The sequence below is a fragment of the Pleuronectes platessa genome, chromosome 13, assembly GCF_947347685.1.
Source record: "Pleuronectes platessa chromosome 13, fPlePla1.1, whole genome shotgun sequence".
NCBI lineage: Eukaryota > Metazoa > Chordata > Actinopteri > Pleuronectiformes > Pleuronectidae > Pleuronectes > Pleuronectes platessa.
Genome location: NC_070638.1, coordinates 13,022,891 through 13,037,418, shown reverse-complemented (window position 1 = coordinate 13,037,418; position 14,528 = coordinate 13,022,891). Strand labels below are relative to the sequence as shown.

General features: G+C 45.1%; 1 protein-coding gene across 1 annotated transcript; it reads right to left on the bottom strand.

The window, feature by feature from the left end:
* Positions 1-10: 10 nt before the first annotated feature.
* Positions 11-12,887, bottom strand: wdr47a (WD repeat domain 47a). Its single transcript, XM_053437210.1, has 17 exons — positions 12,751-12,887; positions 11,093-11,262; positions 10,379-10,462; positions 10,197-10,281; positions 9,125-9,256; positions 8,747-8,923; positions 8,114-8,625; positions 7,890-8,007; positions 6,512-6,693; positions 4,929-5,174; positions 4,777-4,840; positions 3,772-3,929; positions 3,161-3,330; positions 2,902-3,072; positions 2,278-2,409; positions 1,965-2,183; positions 11-1,529 (listed from the first exon to the last, which is right to left on the bottom strand). Exons 2-17 carry the CDS (start codon positions 11,248-11,250, stop codon positions 1,387-1,389), a joined length of 2,751 nt encoding a protein of 916 aa, XP_053293185.1. The 5' UTR covers positions 11,251-11,262; positions 12,751-12,887; the 3' UTR covers positions 11-1,386.
* Between the last annotated feature and the right edge of the window lie 1,641 nt (positions 12,888-14,528).

Below are 14,528 nucleotides of genomic sequence, written 5' to 3'. Positions count from 1 at the left end.
ACTCAACAGCTTGTGTAAAAGACACTTTATTGAACGTACCAGCAGTCAGACTTGAGTTAGCATGAATTAATTTAAGTCACTTTTAAAAACAAGAATAAGAACGGCTTAATACAAGAGCCACTAGCATTTCCAAAACATACTAATAACTGTACATACATAAACACAACTGAAATAAATACATCTATGTACGTTAGCTTCATTTGTTAAAACAATATATTGTATGCTATACATTAACATAAAAACTTAAATATGAATATTTGTAGATAAAATAAATCCATGTTAAAAGTGCGAATGTAAAATACAAGAAAATAATACATTGATTTCCCCCAAAATACTGGTTCGGAATAAATATCCAAACACCCGTGCTTCCATTAAGATTACATTGTGCCTATGGTTAGCGCCTTTGTACGGTCAAACACTGCCACCTACTGTTGTTACATCATCCTGCAGTAGACAAACCAAAGCTTTAAATACATTGGATAGATCCTAAACTGAATTCTATGTCGCTCAACCAAAACTTACACTTTGCATTTCCCTTTTAATGCCGACACAGCGATCTTCCCATTGCAAGCGAAACACTGTCAAACACCTTCAGCGCAAAAACACAGGTTTAAAAATGAAAAAGTGAATTCACACATTTTGAGTTGTAGTAATGAGGTGGAAACAGTAACGTTAGACTTCCGTACATCCCACAGGGAAGCTGCAGCAGACTCACTGGCAGACCGTTTGACGTCCACACATTCAGCCTCCTGATAAGAAAAGCTCACGACTGATCCACTGTAAATTTACATCATAAATTCAACTCTTTTTTCCCCCCGGACAATATAGCAGCATGACACCAGCTGTCATGAAATGATATGCAAAAGAAGGAATGTAGCATTTCTCTCGATGACAAAAAATTTGATCTTGAAAAATGACCCAAACTGTTATTTCAAACAGTTTTTGTTATGGATACTGAGAACTGAAGGAAGGCACCATCATGAACAAAGCACTCTGTCCTGAAACCTCAACGACTCCTCAGTGAAAAGGGCTTGCAGCAAGTGACGGGTGTGCGTACGGAGTAAGGAGGTGGGAGGGGTGAATAAAGAGTGACCCTGCAGTTTCAACCCTCAATCGGTGGGATAAATAAAACGTGTGATATGTAAAAACAAAAGAGAACATGCAACATGTGCTTCTGATGTGGCAGGTTTGTATCCATTTGGTTTTCTTTGTGTGTGTGTGCGCGTATGTGTATGTGCGTGTGTGAGAGAGTGTTTCCAGGCTTTAATTGTCAAGTGTGCTGAAAGGATGAGACCATGTTGATAGTGCAGGAGGAGCAGTGTTGTTTTGGGGGAATGTGTGTATTTCAGATAACGGGAACTGCTCATATGTGTGTATCTGTGTGTGTTAAGGGTTGTGTGTCCAGAGTGTGACGGTGCGGTCGGCAGAGGATGAGACGAAGGACAGGTCTTCCGGGTGCCACCGGCACTGGATCACCTTGTCACCGTGCTCTCCCACCACGGTCTGAGGCAGCGGTTTGGTCAGGTCACCTTGAAACACAAGAAACACAGCTCAGTCAGGCAGTTACAGGATTACACAACAGATATGACACAAATGCTCGAGACAAAACCACTTCCCAGTTTTTCCTTAAGACATTGCAGGTTGGTGGAGTCCTATTGGTCCAATTCAAACAACTGATATAGCTACTGTATTTAAATTAATTACAATAATGAATCGATAATATAATTTCTTATTATTTTATATATTAAGTGTTTCTTAGCTTAATTCCCAGAAAATTATCTACATTGTGGTATTTATTGATTTTGCAGTATAAAATAAGCAATAAAATAACAGAGGACTTGATCTAAAAATCCATAACCCTTGTTAGTAGTTAGTAACCAGAGTCTCAAACAGAACTGTGAGAGAACCGAACTAAACTCATCTCCCAGCTGAGGTCTGGTTGTCTGCGTGGACGGTAAACATACCTTGGAGGTTGCTGACTATGACCTTTGTGTCGTAGGAACCAGTGAGCAGGTAGTGTGCTCCGGGGGAAAACCTAACGGATCGGACGTCACTGGTGTGCGGCCGGTACACCTGCACTATGCGTCCCCCTCTGATGTCATACAGCATGCATGCGCTGTCTTCCTGTCCTGTCGCCAGGAGACGGGCAGTCGGATCTACTGCCACCGAGGCAACAGGACTGCCTGTGAAGTGTGGAAGAAAAAAAAAGGGGGGGGGGGGTCAGGGTAGAGATACATGGGAGGTGAAGATGACTGACAGGAAGGACATGGGTCATACCTGAGCCATGGAAAGCAGTTCCCACTACTCGGACACAGCTGGGCACCCTGATGTCCCAGAAACGCACCGTCTTGTCTTGGGAGCCCGAGGCAATCATCCAGCCCCCCCACGTGTACAGAGACAGAATGTGACCTGGACAGCAACACAGCAGAGACAGGAGACAAGTCAATCTTTGGCTCCATCCCCACTGACACGTTTCTGTTTTAAAACACATCGCTGTCTCTGTGTTTACACCTGGAGTCCACACTACTCTGGATTGTTTTGTGCAACTGAATCAAAGAAGTTTGAAATGCCGTTTTAACAGTTCCATCTTGTGATTGGTCCAAGAATAGAAATCCCTGCTCTTACTTTTCACCATTGCTGTTTCTTGTTTGTAGCACTTTCATCAACTAAACAACCAATTGCAGAGTAGAAGCTGATTCCTGTTTACGTGTCTCCACAGGCCCAGAGTACGTGAATGAAAGGTGAATGTGATCTGTGTTTTTTTCAGGTGCATTAGAATGAAGGAACACTGAGTAAAAGCTCTTGTCTGGTTATAGATCGCCGTTTTAAAATTATACTTATTCGTCTGGCTGCAGCCTTTGACTCTTCATGTTTCGACACTTGGAGGAATGAACACTGTACCTGTGTGTCCACTGAGGGCGTGAAGTCCCTGTCCCCGCTGACAGTCGGTTGTGTAGATGTTACAGTCTCCTGCTCCGGCGCTGATCAGGATGGCCCCTCCGCTCTCAGGACCCTCCATGAAGGCCAGGTCTCTGATGGTGCCGTCGTGCATGCTGAACTCCAGGTCTGGGCCTGGGACACAGAGAGAGACACCAACACAAATGACAACACTGGCAGCAGCAGTCGACTGTGCTGCTGTGCTCATGTGAGGTCCGCTCACCTGTGGCGTTGCATGTCTCCGCGCTGAAAGGTAGAACTTTGACATATTTGTCGTTGGAGCCTGTCGCCAGCAGCTGCCCACAGCGGCTCCAGGCCACACAGTAGATGGAGCCCTTGTGGTGTTTGTTCCTCTTGAAGCGGACAACTGGTTGCTTTATTGGACTTGAACTGCTGTGGACAGGAAGAGAGTAGGGGAGACATCAATATTGTATAACACCTTAAGAAGTAGGAAGCCCTTGATTGCCAAATGAGGTCATGGTTCTACAGGAAGAGGACACACTGTATTAACAATCATATTCTGTCAGACCACTGTTAGCAGGTATATGTATGTATTTGCTATCCGGTAACCAACGTTTCTGAAACCACTGTCCTGCTAGTGTTGCAAAAAAACTGAAAAACAAATCTCTGTTGTTCCCAAGATGTAAAAAACTATAGGAACACAAACGTTCAAGGCAATTTAGGAGATAACGCCTGGAAGTTCAATGAGCTTCATAAAGGTGTAGCCTCAGCGTCTAGACTGCCAAACTAAAGAAGAAGAAGATCTGAGGAAAATAAAAACCTGCCTACAGCAGAATGATTTGACCTGGGAGTGAATGCCGATCGTTTCCATACCTTGGGTCCAGCGTCTCTGGATAGGCGCACACACGTAGAGTCTTGGAGTTGGATCCAGCAGCATACAGGGATCCAGACGGATGAAAGGCAACGGCACGAATGGCCTGAGTGTCCTCCAGCGTGTGCACGGGGACAAACAGGTTTTTGGACTTGTCACCCTGAAAATGAAAACCCACATATGAAAAACACATCAACAAAGATTTCATGTAAGTAGCACCATAATCTTCTCTGAGCTTCTCGTCCTGTTCTCTACTGATGCCGGCGTGACATCACCGCCATTCAGATCAAACCGTTATAATCTGCTTAGTCAAATTAGAATTACACTGCATCGACTCACGCTATGTAGAACAAATTGAGGAGTGGTCGACATTAACTTTGTCCCTGTGTCATATCTTTATGATATCTTTCATTGTCAGGTCATAAGAGACATTAGATCAGTTTAGAGAGGGAAGACCATCCCCCTCATAACACATTCATCCTCCTCCCCTCAGGTCAAAGGTATAGGGGGCCTAGGGCAAGGTGCAATAGATTTTTCTCTTGAACCTAGTGCAATACTTAAACTTAATTTACATAAGAGTTAACACACTACACACTATAACACCTAAGATATTTATCTCACATTCAACCTTCTTCAAAGATTTGAATGCCTACATTTGGTGTCGTTTATCATTCTTTTAAACATGAATGGTTTTGTTGATATGTATGTATGTATGTGAATAATGTCATTGATTTATCTGTGCTCTGCTTCAAGCCCTGTAGCTACAATAAACTACTAAACTGGAATCAGAGCTCCTCTGAGAAGCTAAAAACTTGCAAATACAGGAACTAAAAATATTTATGTGAAAGACAGTGTATGACTGAACTGTGTAAATAATATAGCTTATGGACATTTCAGGTTCAATATGTCGTAGAGCACAGCTCGCTATGGTATAACTTCAGCGGGTCCGACAGAATTGTTTGAACATGTAATCCGTTATGTTAAGATGCTTTCCTTCGCATCCTTACCTCTTTACTCCGGGTCATGGAGTCTGGAGACTCTCCTTGTTGATCTCCAGCCTGTTTCTTCTCACTGCCGACAGACAGAAAACATGTTATAGTCTAATTCAACAGCTCCTGATCTGACATAAAGTCTGTGCAAGCAATCAAAGAACATTTACCTCTGAGACACGACAGGGGACTCGTCTGGAGGGGGTACTGGGCGCCCCCCCACGGGTCGCTGTGGGGTGCTGCTCTGCACCACTCCCCCCTGGATGAGGCTCTGCTCGGGGGTCACGGATGGAGGATTGTTATTGTCTTCAGAAGCAGATGTGTTCCCGTTGCCGTTACACTGCTGGGCCAAAGACTTCACCTCCTCCCCTAAATTCTCCATCCCCACGTTCAGCTCCTCCAACTTCTGGATGGACCTGAGAGGTTCATACAAATATATGCACATGAACATTCATATTCTCTGTCTCTATAAACACCCATGTTCTCTCTTTCCCTTCTTCCTTTCTTTTTCCAGAGGGCATGCCTTCAGGTGTAGCTTCAAACGGCAAAAAACACCCAACTATAAATAAGTAAAATATTCTAAAATGTATCAAATTGTCCGGTATCAAACAGAACATCCTTAATGAGTCGAAAAAACTGGATTGAGTTTGGGTTTTGCATTAATACAATGAATAGTTCTGACAGTCATGCAGCTCTTGACTATAAATAACTTTGTTGTTTTTGCATAATTTTGCTAGGTGTGAAAACATAAGTTCCTTGGTGAGGGTGGAAAGGGATGAAAAAACTAAAACTGTCATTTTATAAGATTCGGAAATTATGGGATTCTGAATGTAAATCTTGTTCCTTTGCTGGGGTCATTTGCGAACCAGTGTTATATCTTGTTACTGGTAAAAATGTGGTCAATATAAATTGGAATATTTTATTTATTAAACTTTTCTCATGCAAATCATTATTGATTTTCCTTTTTAGACAAAAAAATAAGACTTATATCCAAATAACAATAACCTTTTTAGATTTTTTGCAGAAATGTGCACATTTCATTTCTTGGTACAGACTGTTACTATATTGCTAGATTTGACAGGCAAGTTAAATCTAATTAGAAGTGCATAAAGCAAAGGACAAAATAAATCTAGAAGTAATGATGTCATTATGCACAGCAGCCCCTTGTGAATAATGCAGCGGGTACACAGAGGAGAGGTAGGGGTGAGGGAGGACTGGGAGCGAGTCCCGGGGGACAACTCAAAAGGGCCTTTGTCCTGCGGAGAGACGCAAAAACATATATGTGCGACTATTCTCCACATGATTTTAGTCGTGCTGTTGTTGTCAATGAACTTCTGTGGTTTGAAAGAAAACTAAATTGTGATGGCAGATGTTTAGACATTGTTTTGGAATGAATCCTGTGTGTAATGTTAACACACAGGAGATGATGTAATGTAGCTCATCACCACAGATGGTGAGGTGTGGGCTGTAGGCGTGTTTTTGGGGGGGAAGGTGTGTGTGAGGCAGGGAAAAACCACATGGGACACATAATTATCATAGACTTAACATGTCTACTTGTTCTTGTCGTGCAGCTGCTCCTCTATTGTGTGATGATATTAAAGCTATACAGTAAATAGCAGGTTGATTTCAATCTGCACCAGAGCTGCTCTGACAGGAAGTTTGCTTAATGACTTGATAGGTATATATACAGTATGCACACTTTTTAGCACTCTGCTCTATTGGGGACCTTCAGAAAACATCACGCTGTGTGTACCTGTTGAGGAACTTCTCTGTGAGGCTGTGCTGCATGTCGCTGGGCGGCGGCTCTTGCTGGACGCCGCCCTCCAGCAGCATCTGCTGGTACAGCTGCCTCTGCTGCTGCTTCTGCTCCAGATGCTGCTGCACTCGAAGACGCTGGCGATAATACTCCTCGTACTTCTCTGTGGACTCACGCAGCTGAGGAATGAACACAAAGACCTTTAATGATGACTCATGAACAGAGCAAATGGACGACTTTGTTTTCTAATTTTGCCCCTGCACCGTCTTACTGGTCATTCATGAATTTAATCTACTGGGGGGAATCACCTTGTACACATGCAGAGTTTTAACATTTATGAATGGTCACACAAATGACACTCACAATAAGTAAAATACACACACACAGCAAAGAGTTAAGTCCTTTGCCAACTCCTCCTAACTCTATAAACATCAGCATTGAGACTGTTTCAGTCAGTTCAGGTTCTCAAAGAGGAAGGAGGGTGAGACAGAGAGCTGAGGACGGGCCACATCCCCTCTCTGTCCTCTGCTTCCTGTGCTGACTATCGGATGGGAACGGATCCAGGTCTAGGAAGGGGGAGGGAGACTGGCAGTGGGCCAGAGTTGGAGGAAAAAGGGGGATTGAGTGCAGAGGAAAACCACAAGACAGAGGGAAGGGGTGTGCCAGTCACAGAGGCCTCCAAAAAGTTTGTGGCCTCTTTATGTGTCTCCGTGGTAACAGGCAGATCAAAGCCCTGAAACTTCACAGTGAGATGCACAAGGAGCTCAGAATAGAAATCGGGAGACGGACGCACAAACACCGTGTTACACTGTATTTACAGGCAACACAAGGAACGTCATGACTCATATGCGTTGTTAAGCTCCCAGTGACTTACTGACCTGGGATCAAATCCACCAGGGCTAGTTTATGCCCAGTAATACCAGTGAGTCGCACTCATACAAGTGAGATAATTGTATCCCTGGAAAGTATAAATCACACTGAATCTAAAAATAGACATATCACATGTGTGTACTTTACTTCCATATTTATCATATGCGGACGGGTTTTAGATACTTGTGAAGGGGTGGAACATGTTGAACTGGTGTAAACACAAGAGCAACTTCTCACAAAATTTTAATTTCACATCCAGGGATCATCAAAGGGCTGTGATGCCCTGAGCCAGCACACGTGTCTGCGCAGATGTGTCAGCTTTTAAAATGACTGAGCTGTGATACAGACGTGTCGGAGGAGGATGAATCAGATGCATCCTACTAAAAAAAATAATAAGTCACGGTTTATATTTAGACTTTCACTGTAGGCAACACCCATCAAGGGAAGCACAGTGTGAAATGCAACAGGTCTGACAAGTTGAAAAGCAAAGGTCGACAATATTTACCTCGCTCCTGTCAGCAGAGTCGGCAGGTGGCGCGTCCTCGCCCGGAGCCGAGTCAGGACGCAGGCTCTGTGCGCCGCCTGAGCTCATCATCTTATCCACAGGCGTGTCTGTTCTCGATCTGAGAAAATCAACAGGTTATCTATCAGACCGAAGTGTTTATGCTTCCTGAGAACTTGCCTGTACACGAGAATTGAACAGGTTCAACTCCCAATCTGAGCTCTTACGTTTCAGGGGATTCCTCAAAAATGCTGTGACAGTCGGAGCTCTCCATCATGAGACTCCTGCTGAGGCTCTGCCCTCCTGCTCCAGGATAGTGGAAGTTGGCAAACGAGTGGGACATGGGAGAGACCCCTTTCCCCGGGACTGTCTCCCCACCGCTGGCTCTCTTATCCTGGCCGGACAGCCCGTAGGACAAGCCGTCCAACGCCGGATTCAGGGAACGTGACATGTAGGTGTCTGCGGACTGGGGGCGGCGGAGCGGGGAGGAGGCGTATGGAGACAGTTTGCTGATGAGCGGGGTGAGGAGGTCGGCGTAGCCGGTCTTTGCAGGCTTGGCCAAGCGGTCCACGTGGATGTTGAGCTGCTTCTGTTCGAAGGCGCAGGAGAAGACGCTGTGGGAGAGGTTCTGCATCCAGGAGAGCATGGACAGGTCCAGATCGTCACAGCCGTTACCACACAGCATGTCAACGCCGAGCAGGACCTCGCCCTCTGTGATCGCTTCACCCGTGGCCTTGCTCTGCACACAAACAATAACTGCAACTTAACCACAGAGGCATAACACACTGAATTTAAAGCTACTATGCACTTTAACATGAATCCTATACACAGTATTTATGTTTAGATTTGGTCGCTCGAACCTGGCAGAACTCCACACAGCACTCATAGAGGACGCCTTTGAGAAGCAGCTGGAAGAGTCGATCCCTGCTGGCTTTGAATCCAGCCTCGCTCAGCTTCCTGTCCGCTGGGATGAACTCTGCCACCATGGTGCAGGCCTCCTCAAAACAATGCACCCTGGCCGTGCTGGGGTTCCAATCCTGAAGGACCCAAGCAGAGAAATCAGGTGTCAAAACAACATGCAATAGCGATACCGGAAGCAGCCCTATAACCAAAGATTGTTGGTTATGGCATTGAATTTATTTTAACTTGCATGGGTACACGACAACAGTGCAAAAACTCAAGTATAAAAGCACACCTTATATTATTTCAAGTGCAGTCTAATATATTTAAATTCTTGCCTTGAACTCAGCATGGTTGGTGAGACGAGGCAGCGTGAGGAGCAGACACAGTTTGCTGTAGTCGTCTTTAGAAGGACAGAACTCCTCCAGGACATGGAGACACTTGACTGCTTCCTGCATGGTGAACTCCAACTGAAAAACATGAAATACGTTTCAGACTAGAAGTCCCCCCCCCTCCCCCCCCCCCCCCTCCCCCGAACAGCAGAGATAGAAAAACATGGTAATTTAGAAAGAGCTGTCAGCAAGGCCTGAAAAAACCCAAAACCATCTTCGGTGCTAACACGCACAGGAGGAGGTTTTGCTGTTGTTTTTTTTATTTTACCCTCAACCATCCTGAAAATGCACAGCCAACACACAAGCACCGCCATATCACAACACAGGATACACACCTGTAGTCACACAATGAGAACGCACACTAACACAATGTCCACAGATGCCATGAGAAGTCTGATCTAATCCAGTTAATAGGACACGATAGCTCAGGCAGTGTCACAAGCAGCAAGCAGAGCTGCGCCATGTGACAACAGGCCCAGGGGTGGCCTCATTTCACAATATGACTGGAGAAGACAGTGTCTCAGCATTTGTGTGTATATGTGTTTGTCACATTTGTTGATGTGTCAGGCAAATTATTACCGATAAGGATTTACAAAGAATTAGAGTTTCTCTAGAGCCGTCTCTCATTATCATTTTGAGGAGATTATAACTGGAAGAATCACAGAAGAACAGATGTTCCTCAAACCGGCTTATTCTCTGAAACACAGACAGTGAATTGCGTCGTATTATTTAACAGATTTAGCCAGTGGTCACAGTTGTGTACAAAACAAAACAAAGACCCACAACCTGCCTTCACTTTCCTTTATTAACAGAGAGATTGTAAAAATGTGTTATGAGAACTTGCTGCTGTAATTAAAAACGCAGTTTGCTTGTGTTCTCTTTGTGACTGAGCCTTCTGGTTTACTGCCATGACAACCATTGACATTCAGTGGGAAGACACAGCAGTGCCGTTAAACAGACTATTTAACAAGCTGTAGATTCAGGACTGAGGAGACTAGAGTACAGGGTTTGGACTTACATGCTGCGGTTCATCCTCTGCTGACATGGCATTATTCACACACAGAGCCTCCAGAAACTTCTGCTTCAGGATGATGTAGCGAAACCTTAAAAATATACAACATACAGTTTCTGTAAGAGTTGCTAAATCTCACAAAAAAAAGTATTTCAACCCACTGAAAGTGATTCAGGCGGTGAACGCACCTTTTTCTGTCAAACTTGTCCATGCACTCCAAAGGCTGAATGAACTGCAAGACCTCATCCCACTGCCCATCAAGCACCAGTTGCCTGAAACCAAAACAATTCATATTTTAATGCACAAGTGGAACAGTGTCCTCATATGTGAACATTTAAATCATGTTTTGATTGAAACACATTGAAACTTATATTTTTAAGAAATGTGTGCAAGGACAAGATGAAGCAGCCTCTTAGCTCTGGGTGTTTTGATATTGATACCAGCATTAGAAAATGCCTCTGATACATCAATGAGTATGCAAAGCTATGTATGGATCTGAGAGCAATCATTACTTTCACAAAAGGTTAGTAGCGTACAGCTCTTAAAATCGGTTATGTTTGAATGCACTGGAATCGAATGGGAAAGTCCGGGTATCGTGATGCGTATCGGGAAGAGAAAAATAGAATCCGAACACCATTAATATTCACAGACACTTCACACTTGAAATAGAAACTGTATTTAATACTCAGGCTGAGTTTAACTGACTGACACACTGCTGGCTGACTTTCACGGCGGCACTCACATCTAATGCATGGGTGCTGTGTTACACTATCTCCAGTACGGAAACACTGAACCTGCGACTCTAACAGATGCCCGGTTGTTCCCGTGACATAGTACGAAGCTTTATTTGGAAAACGCAACCTGACACGACCAGGGTCAGGCCGCAGGGCGAGCGCGACTACCTGAGGAAGAGCATGTCGTCCGAGTAGAGCCCGTTGATGACGCCGCTCTCCTTCTCCAGGGCCAGCATGCTGATGTGCAGTTTCCTGGCATTGAGAAAGTCCAGGATCACCTTGATGATCTCCACCTCCTTCACATTGATGGTTTCCTCCGCTGTCATGGTGACGACGGGCTGCCAGCAGGGAAACAGCAACAGACAAAAATACAGAATCGGCATCAGAACAGATTCAGTCTGGATGAGTTCAGAAAGAGAGAATGTGAAGGAACAATCATTCAATATCCCTGCTACTGACTTTCTGCTGAATCATAACGGGAAAATATCATGTTTTACTTTTTTATCTAATTAGATAAACCTGAATATGTAGAGGTCATGTGTATAACACATAGCAGTGCAACAACAGTTTGAATATAAGCTGGATTCTCATACAATTGTGATTTCAGAATCAAAATCAAGTTTAGATGTTTATATGTAAAGTGGATACTCTGAGTGTGAATGTTGTTTGTTCCTGTAAGTTGGTCCTGTGCTACACTGGCAACCCCTCCAGGGTGAACAAGCCTCTTGCCCTATGTCAGATGGGACTGACTCCAGCTCCCTGGGACTCCTCAAAGGATAAGCTGATGATGGATGGATTTAGATATATTTAATACCGGAACATAAAGTTGATATTGTGATTATTTCAGCTATAATGCCGAGTCCAGCAGGCAAACTTTGCAAGTGAATAAGGCATCCGACAGTGCAACCGTCAGGGACAATTTGGGGCTCAGTGTCTTGCCCAAGGACACTTAGGCATGCAGACTGGAGGAACTGAACCACAGACCTTCTGGTTAGTGCACGGCACACCCTACCCCCCCGAGCCACCGATCCAAAGAAATCCAGATGCAATCTCAGCCTCACAAAGCCTCGAGATGTACCCAGGTGAGCAGTGCAGCCTGTTCCCTCCTAACACACCCTGTTGTTCGCATGATCCCCTCAGGCCACACCAGCTCAAACACATCTGTAATGTGGGACAGATGTTCTGAGCCTGAGGAGGAGAGAGAGTCCAGCTCCACCTGGTCACACGATCACATCCCAATAAGAGCGGGGCAGTGTGTGTGTTAGCCTCTGATCCCCTTCAACTTTAACAACGATGATCACAGACACTGACTGAGGCAACACAGGTTGTAGAGTGGAAACAGCGGCTCGTGTCGGGTCTGCAGAGGAGACACCGGTCCGGTTGAATGTCTGCCATGACAGGTTGCATGTGTATGAATGGAGAGGCTCAACAATTACACGTGAAACCAACAATACAGCGGTTTGATATGGAGCCCGGAGGCGAGCGACCCGGGCACCGCAGCGCTGCTCGGCTAGCATGAGGGATGGTTAGCTAATCACACTGGCACCGATCCACAAGTCCAACGCTGTAAGAAGCTTAGGCTACTTGTTAGCTTTACATGGCTGCTGCGCTAGACGAGCGGATTAGAGAGGAGACAGACACACGGCTAGTTACCGACGGAGCGCGGAGCAAGCTGCCTAATTTGAGTCGGGTGGGAGCTAGCCAGGCCGGGGACTGGAGAGCCATCACCCGCTAGTTAGCCGAGCAGGGCGGGCGGGGTTCGGGCTGACAGCAGCGGCTCCCCCTCAACAACAACACCACCGAGCTGATCCCTGACCAGTGCTCACCTGGGTCTACACACACATGGGATGAAGACGGTGTCCCGGGGCGGTTGTCCGTGCTGTCACGATGGTGTCGCTCCGTGCTGCTGCTGCTGCCTGCCTGCGACCGTCTCCTCCTCCGTCCTCCTCCGTGTCTCACTGACTCAGTGCCGCTCCTCCTCCTCCTCCTCCTCCTCCTCCAGCCCAGCCCCTGCTGCTGTGTGTCCGCAGCCTGCAGGAGCACTGCCTCCCTCCATCCATCCATCGCACACACTAAACTTCACATCCTGCTATAACAGAGAGAACAGGAGGATGCTGTGAATGCGTTTAGATTATAGGTGATCAGATATACACGCTGCATGACCAAGGTGTGCAAATCACGACGCAGACACGGAGGCTCCTTATGTCGTACTTTCACTTTCCTCACTCACCAGATGAGATTGCTATTGCATTATTATTGTGTTTATTACATTGATTGCACAACAGGTCAACTGGGAACTGGGACAGGGGCCCCAAAGAGTCTGGGAGCCCCCTTATCTGCACCAACATCCCAGAAAGAGATGCAAAATGACCACATACACGTGCACACGCAGAAAAAAAATAGCAAACATGTGCTTTGGTGTGAAAAATGAGCTAAATTACATCAACTTTACCTCCTTACCTCCTTACCTGTGTGATAATCCGTCCATGATTCCTGTATGCATCATGTGGCCTAAACTACACAAAGCTGACTGTAAAGATGGAATAAATTTGTTTTACTCTCTCTCTCTCTCTCTCTCTCTCTCTCTCTCTCTCTCTCTCTCTCTCTCTCTCTCTCTCTCTCTCTCTCTCTCTCTCTCTCTCAACCTGCTGTATCACGTCTTTATGGGGACACGCCCTGTGTGGCTCCTCTGTTGTTCTCTAACCCTGTCGCTGTCTGCAGTGTGGCTCCCTCTTTAACCCTGCACATCACTGCTCAGAGGTCTCACTCAGTATAAAATGTCAACTTCAATCAGTCACCCATCCATTATCTGCCCTGCTTTTCCTTTTGAGGGTCGAGGGAAGACCATACTGAATATGAAAACGTTTAATAAAATACACATACAGACTATATTTGTGCAGTCACATTTTCGAGTAGTATTTCAAATAAAATCAATCCCATTACAGCGATTTGAGGCAGCTTTTAAAGGGCAGAATTCAGGATGTGCTTATTTATAAAATTATCAAATGAACCGTAATAATCTGCAGAATTTCTGAATAAGTCACCCATCAGGCAAAGTGAGAAACTAATCTCCATAACCTCAAGACCCACACGGGCAACAAAAAACTCCAGCTTACCTGCACGTTGTTGGATTTTGCAGATTGAATTAACTGCAAGTGTTTTAATGAATTTCCATCAATGTAATCAAAGGCAGATTCTGCATTTTAGTGTCATTCTTGTTGTGTTGTTTATTCTGTGCTCCCGACATCTGCTGCACATCTGTCCATTCTGGAGAAAGACATTTTTGAAGGGAATCCTCTTCCTCACTTTTCTGAAATTCTGTCCACGTTCAACGCTGTGAATCAAGTGACTATCAAGGATGTTGTATGCTGTACAGATTGTTAAGTCTTGTAAAAAACAATTTGTTATATTGGGCTGTATAAACACAACTGACTAGACCCCAGCAGGTTCAAAGCACCAACATCTTAATAATATGTCAAAGTTATGTATGTAAAAGATAAGAACAGAAGAGTGATGTCATATTAAACAGCGGCAATAAAAGTGGAGTCATAGTAAAGTACAGTTGAATCAGTGAAGACAGGAACATGAATTGAGACACCATGAG